The 19,314-nt window shown below is 40.6% G+C and overlaps 1 protein-coding gene across 1 annotated transcript; it reads right to left on the bottom strand.

The window, feature by feature from the left end:
* Positions 1–117: 117 nt before the first annotated feature.
* MYEF2 (myelin expression factor 2) lies at positions 118–15,755 on the bottom strand. The gene is made up of 18 exons (XM_026709598.2): positions 15,579–15,755; positions 13,250–13,479; positions 11,992–12,044; positions 10,777–10,784; positions 10,593–10,686; positions 9,607–9,798; positions 8,984–9,137; positions 7,264–7,313; positions 7,089–7,152; positions 6,823–6,924; positions 6,393–6,443; positions 6,244–6,315; positions 6,079–6,165; positions 5,034–5,132; positions 4,463–4,534; positions 2,705–2,919; positions 2,564–2,615; positions 118–678 (listed from the first exon to the last, which is right to left on the bottom strand). Exons 1-18 carry the CDS (start codon positions 15,734–15,736, stop codon positions 515–517), a joined length of 1,917 nt encoding a protein of 638 aa, XP_026565383.1. The 5' UTR covers positions 15,737–15,755; the 3' UTR covers positions 118–514.
* Positions 15,756–19,314: the final 3,559 nt, after the last annotated feature.

The raw sequence follows: 19,314 nt of genomic DNA, 5'->3' as shown, positions 1-19,314 counted from the left end.
CGCAACAACTACTAAAGCTTGTAAAACAAATGGATGGGAAGAGAAATGAAAAACCCCCAGGCTTTACAATCGCAAGACAGGCAAAGCTGACAAAAAAACAAATTCCACTATACAGACTTTTATTAAACAGAGAAAATGGCTTGTTTTATTAAAAACAGTAGAACCATTCATTTAAACTGAATGACTAGAAACACTTAGCATGATTTTTAAAGAGGCATAAAACAGCCACAGCTTCTGAATATAAGAGAAGGTGGGGCGGTTTAGGCCACTGAACAAGTCAGGAAAGTTTTCTCTTAAAAATCAAAATGTAATAAGAATTAACAAGTTCACACAGTATATTAAACACTATACTGTTAAAGGCTGAGGGGGCGGGGATGAGGGGCTGTTTTAAAAGTATTGTTTCTTCAACTCAAAGCAGACAGTGCTACTAAAAATGACTTACTGGGAAAGGAAAGAAAGGAAGGAGCTACAGGAAACTGTCTAAAGGAATGTTCCCCAACATGTACTTTATAAATTACGCAATACGATCCAAACGTACGTCAATTTCTCTGCCACTGATTTTTATGCCGTTCATTATTCTACAGGCCTTTTCTGCCGATTCTGGTGAGTCAAATCGGACTGTTCCACAGCCTTTTGATTTTCCATTCTCCATTTTTATTTCTGCAAACATTACATGACCTGAAAAGTTAAAGCTCAGTTTAGCCAACTGTGTACAGCTAGAAGTAGAAATCCTATAATTACCATCAAAGGGGATTTTTTTAAAATCAAGTTTACCCACTCAAATCTTGCTCCATGCCACCTCCTTTAGCCCCCTCCCCTCCCCTTCTGATTCACTCCATGTTTCCTGCTCATCTTCCCTGCTTTCATCACTTCAAAGCAAATATTCTTGTTTCTACCGTTAGTTTGTTATATCATTGATAACAGATCTTGGTTGTACGGCTGGACTTTTTAAGTAAAATAGAACTGAAATAATCTAATGGCTCTTTCATGTTTCGGTCACTGGAGTATATCCAAATAATGACACCTATGGCTTTGCTGAAATAAATGTTAGAGTAATGTTAAATACTTTTGGATATTGTGAGCCAGAACTTAGGTACTGCTTATAAATAAAATAAAAACAATGTTGAAGAGGTCCTCTTGGGGCACTTTTTGCTGATCTAGTTAAGCCTCCATTCACATTAAGAAAGAAAAACAAGCCAGGTTTAAAAAAACAAAAAGCATAATGTCTAAAACTATATATAAATATCATCTTATGAAGAACAATGTAAAAAATCTTGCTTTTTATATTTTTAACCACAGAATTCAAAGAACATAGTGCTTTCCCCCTTTTTAAGATAAGAACATATTTTTCTAGTAAACATATTTAGATAAACATATTTAAAGCTATTCATTTATATATACCAAAACAAGTTTTAGCTACAGATTACAACATATTGAAGAAAGCAGACTTAGCTTTAATAAGTAAAGAAATAAATTGCATGTTAAAATCATTTTTCTCTTTATGCAAGTTTTCAAATGATACAAAAACCTTTGACCTTTTCAGGAAAAAATTAAGACATACCCTACTCCCTTTAAAATTCAAAAACAGTCTTTTGTTCTGAACCTGACTTAATCATGAAACTAAATAAATTTTAACTTATCCATTGAACAGAATATAAAGATTATGCCTCCCGAAGAATTTGCCACCAGGTGCCTATATTTTATAAGAATGTCAAAAGCTAAATTGTTGCAATATTCAGATATATCTAAAAAGGTTTATTTATCAAATATCAGTTTTTTTCATGGCATCCAAGCACTAAACTAAAGTTTTAACCCTAATTAATTTATAAATAAGCCATAACAACATAATTTGCATATTACACTATAGGAAAAAAAACCCATGCTATAGATTAGCATTATCCATGAAACTTATTTACAGTATTTGAAGTACTATAGATTATTGCAATGTAAATGTCTATGGGGATTCTCAGTTATCCAGGACATGGTTGTCCCAAAGAGACTTTTCAAGAGGCAACTGGACTTTCTGGTTTTCGTTGAAGATGTTTAACTTCTCATCCAAGAATTTCTTCAGCTCTGACTGGATGGTGGGGAATGGAATCCCGGAAGCCCAGTTGCCTCTCGAAAAAGAATATTGCAATGTAACTAAACCCAGTCAAAGTCTGACTCATAGTTTGAAAACCTGTTTGGGCAATCACATCTGGATCAGCGAACTATAATTTAGGGTACTATACTACCCTCTGAAATCACAGGAATAAGTCCAGAGCCCGATCTCTGCAAATACATCTGTCACATAACTCATGGCCTAAGAGGAAGCTTGTGTTGCCTAGTCTGTTCCTCAAGGGAAACACCAGAAAGGAACTCGAAGCTGCTCGGAAGGGACAGCTCTTTTCAAGCACGCGCTTCGAGGGAACGTGACATCCCAAGATGCCTGCGCATACTGCAGGTCAAGGCAGGCGTCAAGAGGCTCCACGGAAGAGAGGAACGGGTCAGAAAGCCACCAACACAGACACTTCCTGTGTCTTGTTAAGTCTGAGAGGCAGCCTTATTTGTGCCTAATACTTACCACACTGGCTGAATTTTTCCTTAAGCTTCTGCCAGGTCAAGTCAAAAGGAAGCTGAAATGAAGATAAGCATAGAGTAGTAACCTTCAGGAGAAAAAGCGGGAGAATTATGCTGCTCATCAGTTTTTAATTCAGAGGCTTACATTTCTGACAAATATTTGGTTGCCTTTGGTGCCTACACGGTCTCTCACACCACTTCCCATGGGGCCAGGCACAAATCCTCGGTCCATATCGAGGTTTCTCTCCAGCGCAGTTCCCATGGTGGGTCCCATCCGATCAAAGCTGGTGCTCATCCGATCCATGCCCATGCCCATGCCCATGCCGCCGGTCATGCTATTCATGCCGCTTATTCCACTACCTGCAAAGGCAGAGAAGAACAGAGAGAGGAGAAGTGAGTCTTTTAGAATCTCCCGGGGGGTATCAAGTGGAATTGGGGTGTTTTTTGCTTTTTTGCAAAGGCAGAGGCATTTCAGCAGGGGGAGCTAGGTAGTTCTTGTCAATTGCACTGACTAATGAATAGTACTTCTCTGAGGGTTTTTTTTCTATTATTATTCAATTACGTCTGATTCTCAAGAGACTTCCTGAACAAGTCCATGCAGCTTTCTGGACAAGGTTTTTCAGAAGTGGTTGCCATTACCTCCTTCCTAAAGGGCAGAGAGAAACTGACTGGCTCAAAATCACCCAGCTGGCTTTGTATCCATGACAGGACTAGAATTCATGGACTCCTGGCTTCTAACCTGCTGCCTTAACCATTACACCAAACCGGTTCTCTAGAGATGTCAGGCTGCACATAGAGATGCCAACTTTATCAATTCCATTCCGCCCTTCCATTCAATCTTTCTAGTTAACTCTCAGTCATTTATGGCTGCACCAGTGGGCGGCCCAGGGAAATGGAAGTTGCCAAACACTGCAAAGGTTGAATCTCAACCCCATCTATTTTGAGGCTGATTCCACTGGTCCATGATTAAGGCTAATTTCAGTTGTCAATGCCCTGTAGCGAGTGAAAGCCACGGCTTTATAATAAACTCATTAAATCGTGCAGCAGTCCATTGATTCCAAAAAGAGGCTCCATAGGATATTATTAGTTCAGTTACAGCAGCCTTCCAGATATTATAGTTATTCTGTAATTCGGGTTTTCACACACCATGGTAAAAATGCATGCTATGATTTAGACTTCTCAGCCTGCGTGCCTGCTATTTGCTCAATCCAGGAAAGGACTGTATCTCAGTGAAACTGCACACCCTTCAGATGCAATCTCTAAGGTCCAGATGTAAAGGTCACAGGTTCAATCTCTAACATCTGCTTGGTTATAAAGCCAGCTTTGTTTGCTCTTATTATGAAAAAGCATTGGTTTTCCGAAAATAAGTATAATGATTCTCAAGAGAATGGAACTGTCAATACATAAAGCCCTCAAGGAATGAGAACTTCCAGCAGGGGTGAAAGCATACAATCACACTTGCAACGCAAAGCATTAATGCAGACCCATTTCATTTATCAAACAGCCATGCATGACAACTCAGTGAATCTTCCTTTTACACGTTTAAACCTCCCGTGTGATTTATATGCACCTGAAGTATCATACAGCTTGAATTGTCCCTACAATTTCCCTCAAATCCATTACTTCTGTAGTTGTACTAGAAATACATGTCGCTTAAGCAGAAAAACTGGGTCACACAAAGCTTGGTTTCTGAAATGCTCTAACATAGAGCTAAAAGCTAAACATAGAGCCAGACGCAAGATATATACAGATCTTAATAAACTTCAATTACAACTAAGCCCCATGATCTAGGAAATCCTATTTTTGTGGGTGGGGGAGCAACAGCTGATTTTTTTTCCCCCTAGATCCACCTTGAATGTTAAGAAGCCTTTCTACAACTGGATTTATTCTTTATTCAACCTACTCATTCCAGATCCTACTGGGCCCATATTAGAAGCTCCCATGCCTCCTGCAAAACCACCAACCATTGCACCACCTAAACGAGGATAGAAAAAAATGAAGTTACATAAATCCATTTCACTTTAAGCTGGGGAATTCTTCCAAACTTCTGTGGGGTTTTATAATCATCCACATACTTCTTCTGGGCATACTATTCAAATTGATCTACATTTTTTAAAAGTTAGGAAAATACCACAAGAGAAGATTCATTACAATTATTCTGACATATACATTAAATAGTCTGTAAGGCTGTTAAGCAGCAGAAGCACCTCCTAAGATTAAAAAAAAAAAAATTCAGGCTTCTGACTTAGGTTTGTTTCAAAAATATAGTACAAATGAGATCCTGCGTGGTGTCCCCCTCTGGAGTGAAGGAACAATCTTTTCTTTTTTAAGAAAACCATAGTGAGAAGAGAGATAAAAGAAAGATTTTGAGTATGAAGTGGCATCATGCTCATTTGTGAAAATGACTTGCTTGCTCCATGCTGGTTATTACATTCTTGGGGTGGGGGGTGGGGGTTGGTTGCCCAGAGTCATACCCATTCTCCCAAAGGTGTCTCCAAAACCACGGCTCAGGGCCATATCGCTTCGACCAAAGTCCCTGTCAAGAGTTCCTCCCATGCCACCACGGAACATTTCTGCAAGGAAAAGACAGCAGCATTCAGCGCTTCTTTCTGAGTCCCGAGCGATGCACAAATCACCATTCAGACACTCCGATAGTACAAAATCACTCCTCACAGGTGGTAACTTGAGGGAATGGAAAACTACCGTATTTTTTCAGACTATAAAACACACTTTCCCCCCTCCTCCCCCACCAAAAAAAGTGGATGGAAATGTCTGTGCGTCTTATAGAGCGAATACAGGCCTGTTTTGGGCCTCCCAAACCCTCCGTGCATCTCGTTTTGGCCTCTCTGATGCCGGGGAGGACAAAAACTGCAGAGTGCTTCTGGACACCAGGGAGGGCAAAACAGGACACGTGGAGGAAAAAAAAAACTATTTCTTTTCTTCTTTTCCTTCTCTTAAACCTAGGTGCATCTTGTGTCTTATTGTCCAAAAAATACGGTAATTATCTAACTATTACATGGCTAAGGAACTCTGCTGCTGTGTACATATATTTATTTTGGATGTTTTGTTTTAAAAATTGGTTTTTATTGTTTTACTTGTTCTTATACTTGTGAAATTGTAAGCCACCCAGTCACTGAGATGGCCAGCTATAGAACCTGGATGGATGGATGGATCAATCAATGTGAATGAGAAGCCTCTCAAACACCAGACAGCAATGTAAGAGAAATTTACTTTTCACAGAACTTTTTGATCAAGTAGAAGGAAGTCTACTTCTATATTGTTTATTATAACTTTATGCCAGGGCTATCAAACTCCCAGCCCACAGGCCGGATATGTCACATGCTGGCCACGCCCACGCCCAGTTCAGCGAAGGGGGAAGTCCCAATACGTCACGCGATGCCAACGTGACGTGAGTTTGACACCCCAGTCTTAAGCCACGATAGCCCATTTTTTTAAAAAAAGTTTTCTTTGAAGAATAGCCTAGCCTGATTACCACATGTAAAATAAAGCCAAACTTACCCCCCATCCCAGCAGCCATGCCCGTTCCTAGGCCACCGCTCATGCCGCTACCGATGTTCCCTCTGAAGTCATCTACGCTTCCCATACCTAGAAAGATTTTATTTTTTAACACTATTGCCCGACAGCTTTAACATTTTGTATTGTAATGAATAAACGTTTGCCTACCTCCTAGTCGGTTGACTCCGCCAAATCCTCCCATATTTGCCATTCCTTTCATGCCACCAAAACCACCAACACCTGAGCCGTAAGTGAAGAGTTTTTTATGAATGCCATAACATTTACACAGAAATAAAGGAGCAAGTGAACATACCTACCTCCACTCATTCTGCTCATTCCTCCAAAGCCTGGTCCATCCACTCCCATTCCTTAAAATACATCAAAGGAATCAATGCAGTATTACAGCTCTTCTTTTTATTTAGCATAGGTCTGTAGGCATTTATAATATAGCAAGTAGACTGATATATTTCCTTCCTTTCTTCTCTCCCTCCTTATTAATCAGCAATAAAGTAACTGTTAAACCAGACTGATACTGAATTTTAAAAGCTGGATGTCCAAACGAAGAATAGAATTGGGAAGGTTATAACCATTTTAGGGGGAAAGAGCCCCATGAAAAGTGCCAGTTTCTACTTTTCCCCCCTTTATCTTCATCTAAGTTAAGATACCTAAAACGCTAGTCTACATTTAGCACCTTCTATAGAAGTCCAGATAATTTTCCCCCTTGTCTGAAAAAGAGAGCCTGCTAACCTCCTGGAGTCACGTTCCCCATTCCACTCCCCATGCTCAGTTGGGTGGCGCTGATTGGCTGTCCACCAGGACCAAGTCCCATTCCGATCCCTCCAAGTCCACCTTCAAAAGCAAAAAATAAAAATAAAAATCTCTCCATAAAATGTTAAAGGCTATAGTTTCTCCAGAACGGTATTGTAGCCATATAAGACAGAGCTACTTTCTGAACAGTGAATTGGTATCCAAAGCCAGATTAATAAGCAGCAAAGAAAAGGACCATAACTCACGGGGTAACTGAGGAGTCTTGCTATCTGCTGCACGGAAATCGTCATGAGGAATTGATTTGTCATCCTAAAAACAAGCCAAGGCTTTTGAGTGATGTTTCCACAGCTGGGAGCACAGACACATACACAAACACACACACACACACACACGTGGAAATAATAGAAAGGCACCACTCACCATTTTCACATGCATGGGTCTGTCAAAGAGGAACTGTCCATTGAACATCGCTGAGCGCATAGTCAAGGATCCTTGTTTTTAAAAATTAGATATTCAACCGAAAACCATCTTTCTCTCACATTTACACTGTGGTACGTATACATGAGCTCTCACCAATCACTAGTATATTAATTAATATTAAATGGCACTATAGGAGTGGGCAGAACAAGGGAAAAACTGGATTTGATTTCATTAACATTTGTAAATAAATACAGCTAATAAGATTCTGCCATCACACGTTTAATTACTTGTTGCTTTTTTCATATTTAAAATTATGCTTCAGTAGTTCTCGGGGGAGGGGGGCAAAGTTAAGGCTTCAGATTGTCCACCGCTGATCTAATTTAACGATTCAACCTGCATTGCTGCATTTGCAAATTTCAGGAAGGTAGAAAGCCCTGAACTGCATGTCAACACTGAGAATTCTGTTCGATGGCACAAGAGCAGATTAATTCCCTTTTAAAAGGGTGCCCGTTTGCTGACGAGTTGGTAAATGCACACGGGTAGGCAACGTGTGATTAAATAAAACCGCCTTTTTCAAACACTAATTCAAATCAGGCAGCAAACCACTTGTGCAGTATCTTCAACTGCAGGAAAGCAATGAATTTCAACACCGGTGTTTGGATAACATCTCTTGCTTACAAAAGCTATTTTGGGGGAGGTAGGTGTGTGTGTGTGTGTGTGTGTGTTTGTGTGTGTGTGTGTGTGTGTGTGTGTGTGAAGGAAAACTGGGAATTCTGAACTTTATTATCAGCTTCCCTACTTTTCATAATGCAAATAGTGTTGCACCCGGCTGACTATCAGCACTTTCGCCTAACAGAAAATAGTTATCTGAAAACTAATTATCAGAACAAAGCAATTTGTATGCCAACTAAGTCACTGATTAGTCTTCATCAACCATAATTTAAGAGCTCTATTATCAGAACAGTTTTCTTACACACAGCAGTGACATACAACATCACAAATGCTATTTATTTTCCATATCATCCACCTACTTTTGCCAATTATTGTTAGTTTTTCAAAAAGGTTAGTTTTACTACCAAGGCATAGCTAAAAGATAATAATTAAATCACTAATAAAACAGCTTTTACAGTTGGATTAGCACAGTAGTTGGATTTAATACTCCGGCTTCTTTGCTTTCCTCAGATGATCAAGTTTTCCCCAAGCCAAACCAACTCTCAATCTACCTGCTTGCCGTTCCTCAGAAAATGTTCAGGCATTAATTCAGGGTGCATAGAAATTCTGATTAAATCAGAAATCTTAATCATCTGCTCAGATCCAGTACCAAAATCTCTTTTTAAAAGAGTGATCCATTCCAACAGTGCAGGAATATGGAATTTTAAGATGGTATCGAACCCTGACCTCAGGCAACGTAGCCAACAATGAGGGATGCTGGTGGATCACAGGGTCCCATCATACAATCCCAGAAGAGAAATAGAGTTTCTAAGCCACCACAAACTACTATAATCCCTTTCACAGCTGCCAATCTACCCCTACACCAATACACGACCAGTACTGTAACTTCAATTACTTGTTCAAAAGCACGCTCTCTGTCAAAGAGATAAAATTGCACGCAACCAAGCCCTCTCTGAAGTCAAATATGGTAGGAACAATGTTTTTAACTTGCTTACACAGACTAAACTTGACAACATCGCTCTTTGATCAGATTCACTTGTGAGGATACATATTGCCTGAACAGCTTCAATGGGCTGCTCAAAAGTCACCGTTCCCATCCCCCGACTTTTGCCATCTTTGTCTTCTTTGATATCCGCACGTTTTACCGTTCCAGCAATGCTGAACACTTCCTTTAATTTCTTCCAGCCAACCTTAAAGTCAAGCTTAAAAAGACAAAAGCTTCCATGTGATAGACGAACAAAATTTTGCCTCTCTTAGAGGAGGGCCTTTCATTCTGTTCGCACTCTCAACGCAACTGCACCTGTTCCTTCGTTTTTCAACATGCTAATAGAACAAAAGTAACACCCCTCATCTCCTCATGAAGTTATTAAAAAGACAAATAACAAAAAGTATTAAAACACGATTATTCATTTCCCATTTATTACAATGTCCACCCAAGCAGTCTGTGAATTTTGAAAGCAGATTATAAGAACACTGAGCTAAAAGGGTCTTTTTAAAAAAATAATCACTAAATCTTAGAACTTGGGAGAATATATCAAGACATGCAAAGACAACATCAAGCAATATCTATCAATGCTTAACACCCCATTAAAATCAGAATGCCTCATCTCACTTAATGATAATGTACTATAACAATTGCCCAGGAAGCTCGACTGCTTTTCTATCACTTACGTTGGCAACAAAAATGGTGGAGCCAAGCCTGCCAGCTTGTAGGTTGCTGATAATCTCAGGAGGAATGTTTGGGTTATTAAGTATAGAAGGTGGCAAATTCATTAAGCCAGGTGCTATATCTGGTCCGTGCCCGCCTGTAAATGGCCCACTTCCACGCTGCAGTGCCCTGCGGGCGTGCTCACCATCCAGATCCTATAAAATAGATAACAAGGAAAATATGCATCAATTGATCCAGTCAGTAGTAGTAAATATTAAGATAATTTTCAATTCCAAGGAACCTCCACAAAGCAGGTAGCATTCTTAGGAGAGGCAGCGGAAGGAACAAATATTTCATGTTGATACAGACCTCACTTAAGTCGTAAGTAGTCTTGAGAGAAATATCAATCACTTTCACTTCCTATTATGTTACATAGCTCAAAGATCACCCAAAGTAGGTAAGTTAAATATGTTTCTTCCAAACATCAAATTCAATGATCTTAGAATTATCTGTTAATATCATCTGCGGAAGACGTATTTCATGAAGGCAGGATTCACAGACCAGATATACTGGCACCACATTCGTTCCTACCCTGGTTCGCAATTAGGCAGTCAGAAGACGCAGAGATTCAAGTCATGTAGAGTTTAAAAATCATCATTCAACCAACTCTAGATTTGAAGCTTATAAGTAAGTAGATATATTTCAAGTCTTACAGGAAATCAATGGTGCTTGACAAAGCACGCTTACATGCAAATTTCATTATTCAGGGGCCTGAGAATTTTCTTATGAAAGCTTAATAAGGCAGATACCTACTGCATTACCATTTTACAGAGTGAAAAAAGAGAGATTTGCAGCAATTTTAAAAAAGAATTTGCACTTTTTGATGTCTATTGTTTGTTTGCAGAAGTTTATTATTCTGCAAAATATCTGTAACTCTATTCCAGTTCTTTTATTTTAAAAGAAAGCCACGACGTTTCTTAGTATCCTGGAGTAAAAAATACAAACATACCTCTTTTATGTTAAGTGGTCTTCCATTAAGATCATATTTATTCATGGTCTCCAGTGCTTTCTTTACAAATTCTTCATCTTTAAATTCAACCACACTGGGTTAAAAAGAATGAAATGCTTATTTATTTGTTTACTTTTCTAAATATTATAAATATTAAGGAAAAAAAAACATAAAATACACTTACCCACAACCCTATATCCATGAGAAGGTTTGTCAATGCAGTAAAGAACAAAAATAAATGAAAAATAAGTCAGTAAATGTCACTGTTATACTAAGATTTTAGACAAAATGAAGAATAGTCTGAATAACGAACAGAAATTTTGGAGTGGGAAAGCCAGTTTTAACTATAATTTATCCTACCACCATTTACTCAAAACATTTTAGTTAATTTGAAAGGCAAAGAAGGTGGGCATTCAATTTGTTTTATTGTAGGTTTTTTCTACTAGAATTCCCTTAAGCCAAATCATGTACAGAATGTGGAAATGGCACACACAGACAGCTTTATCCACGAAAAACCTGAGTAGATCCATTACTATCCCTGGACTGTTATCTTGAGGAATAATATCCACATTTTCTGTAACATGATGGCAGTTATTAACAATTGTTGGTGTTGTTGCCTTCTTTAAAAAGAAACTTTTTGATTTTTAAAAAGTTACTCTATAACCAGCTTTGGTTTTATTTATTATTTAATAAAAATTCCCAAGGGTCAAATGAAAATTGCAGTTAAATAAAAATCTTAAGGGGGAAATAATCAAACACCAAACAGGTTTTTCTGATTACATTTGAGTCAAACCTGCATTTCTCGTGTTCTCAGAGCAGGCTCAGATTTACTATAGTTTGAACGTTTGACCCTTTTAAGAAGAAAGACACAAAGCAGCTTTAAACATTCTTTGCACAAAATGGTCTCCCTTGTTGCAGGTATCTCCTACCTAACAGCCAACTTCTTCCATTCCTTTTTTTAAAAAAACCTAGACAAGTTTTTTTGTTTAAAAAAAAGTCCAATAATCCAAAATAGTCCTGCACTCTTTAGGCTCATCAAAGTTTATACTCAGCCTCTAGTTAGAATGCTACACTTAATTTATCATTTCAGTTATTTTTTTTCCAGTCCTCAACTTAAACACACTGAACACAACAGAAATCCTAAAGTGAGCTGCTGTTTTAAATTAATTAGGTAAATGCCATTTATTTAAAACACATGTTAAAAGGGCTTGTCCCTTGCATCCAACTACACAAATTTAAATAAAAGTTGACAAACTGTATCTGATATAGAAACCTCTGTCTGTAATATCGATATTAAAAAAATGAAACTTACTTTCCAGTTACTGGTACAAGTATTATACAAAAGTAAAACTGCTGAGGAACTTTAAACCTCTAGCAGATGTTTGCCCACGGCACTTACCCTTGATTTTCCTTCTGCATCCTTAAACAGCTCCACGTATGTAACCTCACCAACTACATAAGACATACAAAGGGAAAATACCAAGAGACAATGCATTTAAACACCAGTGTCTTTCTTTGCTGTGTCCCTGTGCACAACTCTACAGAGAAACACCTATTATTCACCAACAATCAAAACCAGACCAACATACCTCCTTGTCAAGGGCTATATAATAATTTAGCTAATTTTCAGGAATATGCAACAGCCACATTCTCAAAAGCTAGAAAAAACAACTATGTTTAACCTAATTCATACTATAGATCATATTTTGGCCAGTATGATATGGTTGGTGAACAAGTTCAGATATACAGATAGTCCCTTCTTCACCTATCGATTAGAACATCAACAATAAACACTTTTCAGTAACATTTGTCATCCTGCTAACAACAGCTGTTTTAAGGTGACTTTCTCCCTGAATATCTTCAAATAGTAAAGAGGTTGCCTTCAATAGAATAACCAATTTACAAGAGTCAAAAAAATTTCACAGCAAGCCACACACTTTCTAGAATAAGTTTCATTGCATAAAACCAATCATATAGTCACGTCACCTTACAACAGATACGCCTAGAACAATTAAAAGGTTTGTTTTGATTAAAATACCTAAAAACCAAATATTCTTGGCATGATTTTGAAGCAATCGTATTTTCCCAGATTAATACAAAACTAACTTTTGACATTTCGTGAGTTGAGATTTCACCTGTCCCAGACCTGCCCGTGGCAAGAAGTTTGAGAAATTCAAATAGTTCTGTCAAACTACAACAGTAGTCACACACTTGGTAAGAGCTCCAGACAGACAAGTCATGGCAGAAGTGACAAGGCAGACAGAAATAATTCCACAGCCAGATTCCACCAAGAAAAAATACTGAAAAATCTTTTTGATAGGTATCCTTTATCTTTCATACTTAGGAACACACTAAGTGGTGCTTATATTCAGAACTATAGCTAGACATAACACGCTCCTTTTAAAAGGTCATTCATGAGAATTGGCATATTCACTACACTGTCCGTTGTCGTACTAGTAGAGGAGCCTGGATACTTCGTTTGTTTACCAGACTGTCCTGCAATGCAAATGTCTCCAGCGAAAGAAAAGGGAGAAATAGACATATGAAGCAGAAGTTGGAAAGGACACACCAAATTTGCATGACTTTATAATATTTCAGATATTTGATTGTCCCTTTTGTGTGTGTGTGTGTGGAGAAGACGGCAAGAAGTAAGTTACCTTTCTCTCTCATAAGATCTTTAATGGACTGCCATTTCATATCATATGGGATGTTGCTAATGAAAACTCTATTACGATTAACACTCTTCTTTTCCCCAGTGCCTGCACTCTTTTCCTTTGTGTATGGATGGAATCTATTCCTGTGTCCAAGAGACGGGATTGCCTTTGGCTTCGAAACATATTTTGCTTTCGCTGGTACGGTCTCATCTTTTCCCGTTTCATCGTTTTCCCTGCATTTGGAAAGAACAAAGTGATGATGGTTTTGGAATGTAGGACTATACTTGCTTTTAAGCCAGTGTTTCTCAACCATGGTACCTTTTAAGAGGTGTGGACTTCATCTCCCAGAATTCCTCAACCTCCCATAGTTTAACCAATTAAGCCACCTAAACATGAACAAAATTCTCAGAACTATGAGACCCTGCTGCATTCTGGTTATACTGTGCCAAGTGGTCATGTAAGTCCTTTGGATTTTCTCACCCAACACGGTCAAGATTTAAATGATGGATGTATCCAAGGATGCAATTTTCCATTTTTCGTATGAATGTGGTGCCTCTTAAGGCCAGATATCTGAAATTGTACTAGATGTATTTGTATTTGCACTATCTTATGTTTTTCTGAAGAGATGCCACATTAATGAATCCAGATTGTAACTGTGCATTAATGTATGAAACACATGAAGCAAAACCAAAGTATGTGTCTAAATATCACAGGCTAACATGCTTAGATGCATCCTTACTCATTTGAAAAGACCAAATGAGTTGTTTGTAAAGCAAAGAAAGCTAAATTCTCTTCTATGAAGTTATTACCCAGAGAGTAAACTGAGGGACATGTTATTGCCATTAAAACAAATTCTCCCATGAACTATGCAGTCACATCACTGCTTTGATTTTCAACAGATAGGAGAGCTGGCTTGATGAAGGCAAACATCCTTTTACAGCAGCAAATGTATAGATGTTGTACAATTAGCGTAAGATTCCTACAAGTGGTCCTGCGGCCCAGTTTTTTGTAGCAGCTCATCAGATAGAAAGGTTACAAGTACCTAGGGGTGCAATAATGTACTATAATTGTTTCAGTTGTTTGATACAGCTGTCACAGCAATATCTTGTGACTCAAATGGCAACCTGCATCTGATAATACAGAATGCCACTTGTGTGCTTTGTACTGTGCTGATCAGTTCCGCTATGCAAAAACAAGCTGAAATGATAGAAGTGGGAAGAAAAGACAAAAAAACCTTTTACAATTCGTGATTATCCAAGGGAAGCTCAAAAGCACACTGATATCCACATTCTACCTAATTATAACAATCCTGCATCAGTTGGATATGATGTGCAAGTTCCCTCAGACCCTTCTAAGGGCAGGGCTGCTTGCTTGTTACCTGTGGAATCCAATCCCAGAATAAGGCTGAAAAACAACTGCAGGAGATTAAAGCATCTGCCAAGGTAAAAGGTCGAAAAAAAGTCAATAGTTTTGGTTTAATAGTTGCAACCTTCTCATCTAGCCTGTTTTAATTCAGGCTGGGCCAGCCAACAGCAAACATCCCACCGCAGGCTAGTTCAACTGGGGCTTATCCTGAGCAATCAGGGTGTTTCTTTCACGGGACAGGGCTGTAGAGCAATGGCCGCAGGCTATGCATTTCTTTTCCCCTGCTGCTTTTTACAATCTACTTGAGCCTGCAAACAATGGCAGGAGGAGAGGAGGAGGAGGCGCTGCGGCCCTGGAGAATTTCTGCTCCAACCCATCCCTTCCCCCTCCGTTTTAAGATGCTAAGAGAGGAGACTAGCAATGGGTGGGCTGCATGTTTACCGGCTAGGAGGACCAACTCTTCCCCCCCCCCCTTCAGCTCAATAAACTTGACTCCCCTTTCAAAGAGGGGGAGGCTGCCCCTCAATACACCCCCCAGGACTATTCCTCGCTTAGGGCAGCCCCCCTTCTATTCCACGAAGTCCCTTAAGAGGCTTCCTCAGCACGAAGGCCCCTTTTTGAAGACGGCCAAGCAACCCGTCTGCCTGCCTGCCTGCCTTCTCCCACCACGACCCCACCCCATACATACACACACACACACACACACACAGGATGAATTAAAGGGTAAAAAAAACAGGCGACTGCCCTCCGGGAGAGAAGGGTCCGGCAGACCTCCGCTCTTCCAACCCGCTCGCCGCGAGGCCTAAGCAGCCCGCCACATCCCCGTCCTCAAGTAGCGGCTTCGGGCCCGGGCGCCACGCCCCTCCCCGGCCAAGACCCGCGGAGCGCGAGGGCGCTTTTGTGCGCAGGCGCGAACTCCCCCCCTTTCTCCCCCCTTTCCCCTTCGGGCGGGCTGGCGCGCGCGTACATTTTCACCCCGTTTGTGTTCCCGCCGCCCTCGGCTAGGCCCGCTCCGCCCGCTTCTTCCTCCTGTTGCCGGTCGTGGTCGTTGACGGCGGCCTCCTCGGCCTCTCCCATGGGCGGCGGCGCGGCCGAGCCGGCCTCGTACTTGTCATCCTCCGCCATTTCCTCAGCCGAGTGCGAGAGAGGGACGCGGACACAAAAGACCGCCTCCTCCTCCTCTTTTCAACCCCTCCTCAGCCACTCGCTCCGCAGCGGCTGCGCCGTGCTCTCGCGAGAACCGAAACATCGCGGGAACGGGAAAGAGGAACTTTCTGGCTGCCCGGGGAACGAGACGGCCCGCGGCTCTGTTACTATGGCGACGAGGACTCTTCCACCCACCTCCTTCCCCTCCCGCCTCGAAGACTCCAGCGTGCGAGCGCCTGGCAGTCAGCTGTTCGATTCCCCGCTTCCTCGCCAGTTCATTTTTTAAAAAATTTTTATTAAACTAATTTATATAGCTGCCCAGATCACACATACATGACTCAGGGTCTCCATTCCTGATGGTGATTATTTATGTCCACCATCGAGATGGACATTTAATTATCGCATTGACATGCCAGTCAATCTCACACAATGGAGCTATAGGTGGGACATTATTTGCTTGGTTTCCTCCAAGAGTTATTTATTTATTTCTCTATTTCTTATATAGGATCCCTGCTTCCACACCCTTCACATGGCTGTTTTTGCATTGTTTGTTCTATTGTCCCATTGCATTGCATTGCTAGTTACATTTACATTTCTTTTCATTTCTCTGTTTTTATTGTTGTTAGCTGCCTAGAGTAGCGAGATAGGGGGCAAATAAATTTAGCCAATAAATTGCAACTCAAAACATAGTAAAAAAAGTGATATGGTGGTCATATATAGTGGATCTATAATTCAGAATGAATCACTTGGGACCCTTGTATTTCAATACACCAAGGTGGAGAAATGTGTGTTTTTCTGAAAATTCTGCCTTAATAGCATGGTTTATTGAGGAGAAATCATTTGAGTCAGAAATTTTCCTCCTTTTATCGATAAGTTATTTTCTAAGGATCAGAGAACATTGTAAATGTTCATCAAACAGGAACAATAAACAGGAACAGAGGTACACATTAAGCTGATAAGTAGACCATGATCAATTTGATTCCGCTCTGGTTTAAAAAAAAACAAAACCTTTAGCTATCAGCACCTAAACATTAAAAAAAATCTCTATACTATTTGCCCACAAATACCAAATTAATGGAAAGGTCTACAAGGAGTGGATTTTTTTTTGTTTTAATCACCCTTTCCAGTTCCATTGCTCAGACACAGCAACTAGTTGATGCACACAATGAGTAGCAGATGAAGCCCAAAGGCCAGATGTTCCCAAGCTGCTTTTCAAAAAGGTAACTGGACTTTCTTGAGGTTTTGTTTTTGTTTGAAGACATTTTGCTTCTTATCCACGAAGCTTCTTCAGAGCTGAAGAAGCTTCTTGGATATGAATCGAAACGTCTTCAAGGAAACCCAATAGTGCTTTTTCAAGAGGCAACTCGGCTTTCTGGTTTTTGTTTTTGTTTTTGAAGACGTTAGGGGACTTTCTGGTTTTTCTTTGAAGAGGTTTTGCTTCTCATCCAAGAAGCTTCTTCAGTTGTGACCTAAATAAATTCTCCACCATTCAATCAGAGCTGAAGAAGCTTCTTGGATGAGAAGCGAGACCTCTTCAAAGAAAAACCAGAAAGTCCAGTGGCCTCTTGAAAAAACACCTTTGGGACAATCATGACCTGGATTAAGAATCTCCATAGACATTTAGCTACGTCCTTTGGACCAGAGTTGAAGCTTCTTAGATGAGAAGAGAAACCTCTTCAAAGAAAAACCAGAAAGTCCAATGGCCTCTTGAATAAAGCACCTTTGGGACAACCATGTCCTAGATGATTGAGAAGCGCCATAGAAATGAAGTCCAGATCTTTTATTTCATCCGGGACATTGGCAGTACCCCAAATTGGTCCCCAGGAGGTGTTTTAACTACTAGGCCCCTCTGGAAATTGGGTAGTGGTTTCAAGTCCAATCTGAGGGTTAAACCCAAGTCAACAACTGGCTCAATGGAGCCTAATTTGGCTCTTTGTTCAGCTCTCCATAGTGATTCCTTGGCCCCGGCAATGTCAAAATAAGCTGAAACGCAGGTCTATTATGGGAACGCTGTTTCTTCTTGGCAAAGGCACAGAAGGTAGGAACCCGGCTATTCTTCTCCTAAATTCCTGGAAGGAAGCAGGCCTGGGAGGAAAAGAATGAAGGAATGAATTCTTTATTGGCCAAGCATGATTAGACACACAAGGAATTTGTCTTTGTGCATGGGAGCAGGAAAACAACGTCCATTGGAAGGAGATGAAGGAAAGATTTGACCCAGCGTCGGTCAAACACTGCCAGCACCTCAGCTGCATCCAGGATTGGAATGTCAGAATCCAACCTAGAGGGGGATGAAGCTTTGATATCAAACTTTGCATGGGAATACAGGTAGTCCTTGGCTTACGACCACAACAGAGCCCGAAATTTCTGTTGCTAAGCAAGACAGTGGTTAGGTCAATTTTTACCCCCTTTTACAGCCTTTCTTGCCACCATTGTTAAGTGCATTGATGCAGCCATTAAGTGAGTAACACAGTCCTTAAGTGAATCTAGCTTCCCCACTGACTTTGCTGGGTCAGGACGTCGCAAAAGGGGAATCACAGGATTCCTGGGCCCCTGCAGCCGTCATAAATATGAGTTGGTTGCCAAGGGGCTGAATTTTGATCACGTGACCACGAGGATGCTGCAATGTAAGTGTGGAAAAATGATCACCGGTCGTTTTTTTCAGTGGCATTTAACTTTGGCTGCTAAACAAACCATTGGAAGGAAAATCCATCTGGTTCAAGTTCCAAGGCGGAAGACAGAGGCTGGAAACAACATGCAGGCTGATTGGAAAGAAAGTTTAACAATGAACAGAATCAAAAGCGGTTCTGGGTCAGCTGAACAAAATGGTTGGATGAATGGATGGATCTTGATAGGAATAGAGTAGAGTAGAGTAGAGTAGAATAGAATAGAATAGAATAGAATAGAATAGAATAGAATAGAATAGAATAGAATAGAATAGAATAGTTGGAAGGGACCTTGGAGGTCTTCTAGTCCAACCCCCTGCCTAGGCAGGAAACCCTACCTCACTTCAGACAAATGGTTATCCAACATCTTTTTAAAAACGTCCAGTGTTGGAGCATTCACAACATCTGGGGGCAAGTTCTGTGACTTTGAAGTTTGGATTGTTCTGTGTGTGTGTGTGTGTGTGTGCGCGCGCGCAATGAAGGGTCTTGTGTTCTGAAAGGTCGTTGGGCAATTCCTACTGTGGCTAATGGCCTTTGTCTTGTGTTGGATCTTGGGTGAGGGGGCTGATGGTTCTAATCCTACCATTCTGCCTTTATGTTAACTGTCAAACTTTGCTGCAAGGCAGTGGTGGGATTCAAACATTTTTACTACCGGTTCTGTGGGTGTGGCTTGGTGGGCGTGGTGTGGTTTGGTGGGCGTGGCATGGTTTGGTGGGCATGGCAGGGGAAGGATACTGCCAAATCCCCATTCCCTCCCCATCCCACTAACCTGCTTTCCAGCTCCATTCTCCTATGCAGGGCAACCAAAGAAGACCCAGCCGATCAGCTGGGACTCAATGGGAGGCAGGGAAGAGATGGGGTTGGCGGGGCCAGTTGGAGGTGGCATTGGCCGGT

The sequence above is a fragment of the Pseudonaja textilis genome, chromosome 13 (assembly GCF_049901715.1).
Source record: "Pseudonaja textilis isolate UNSWEBS1 chromosome 13, rPseTex1.2, whole genome shotgun sequence".
In the NCBI taxonomy this organism is placed as follows: domain Eukaryota; kingdom Metazoa; phylum Chordata; class Lepidosauria; order Squamata; family Elapidae; genus Pseudonaja; species Pseudonaja textilis.
This window is presented reverse-complemented; position numbering and strand designations above follow the sequence as displayed.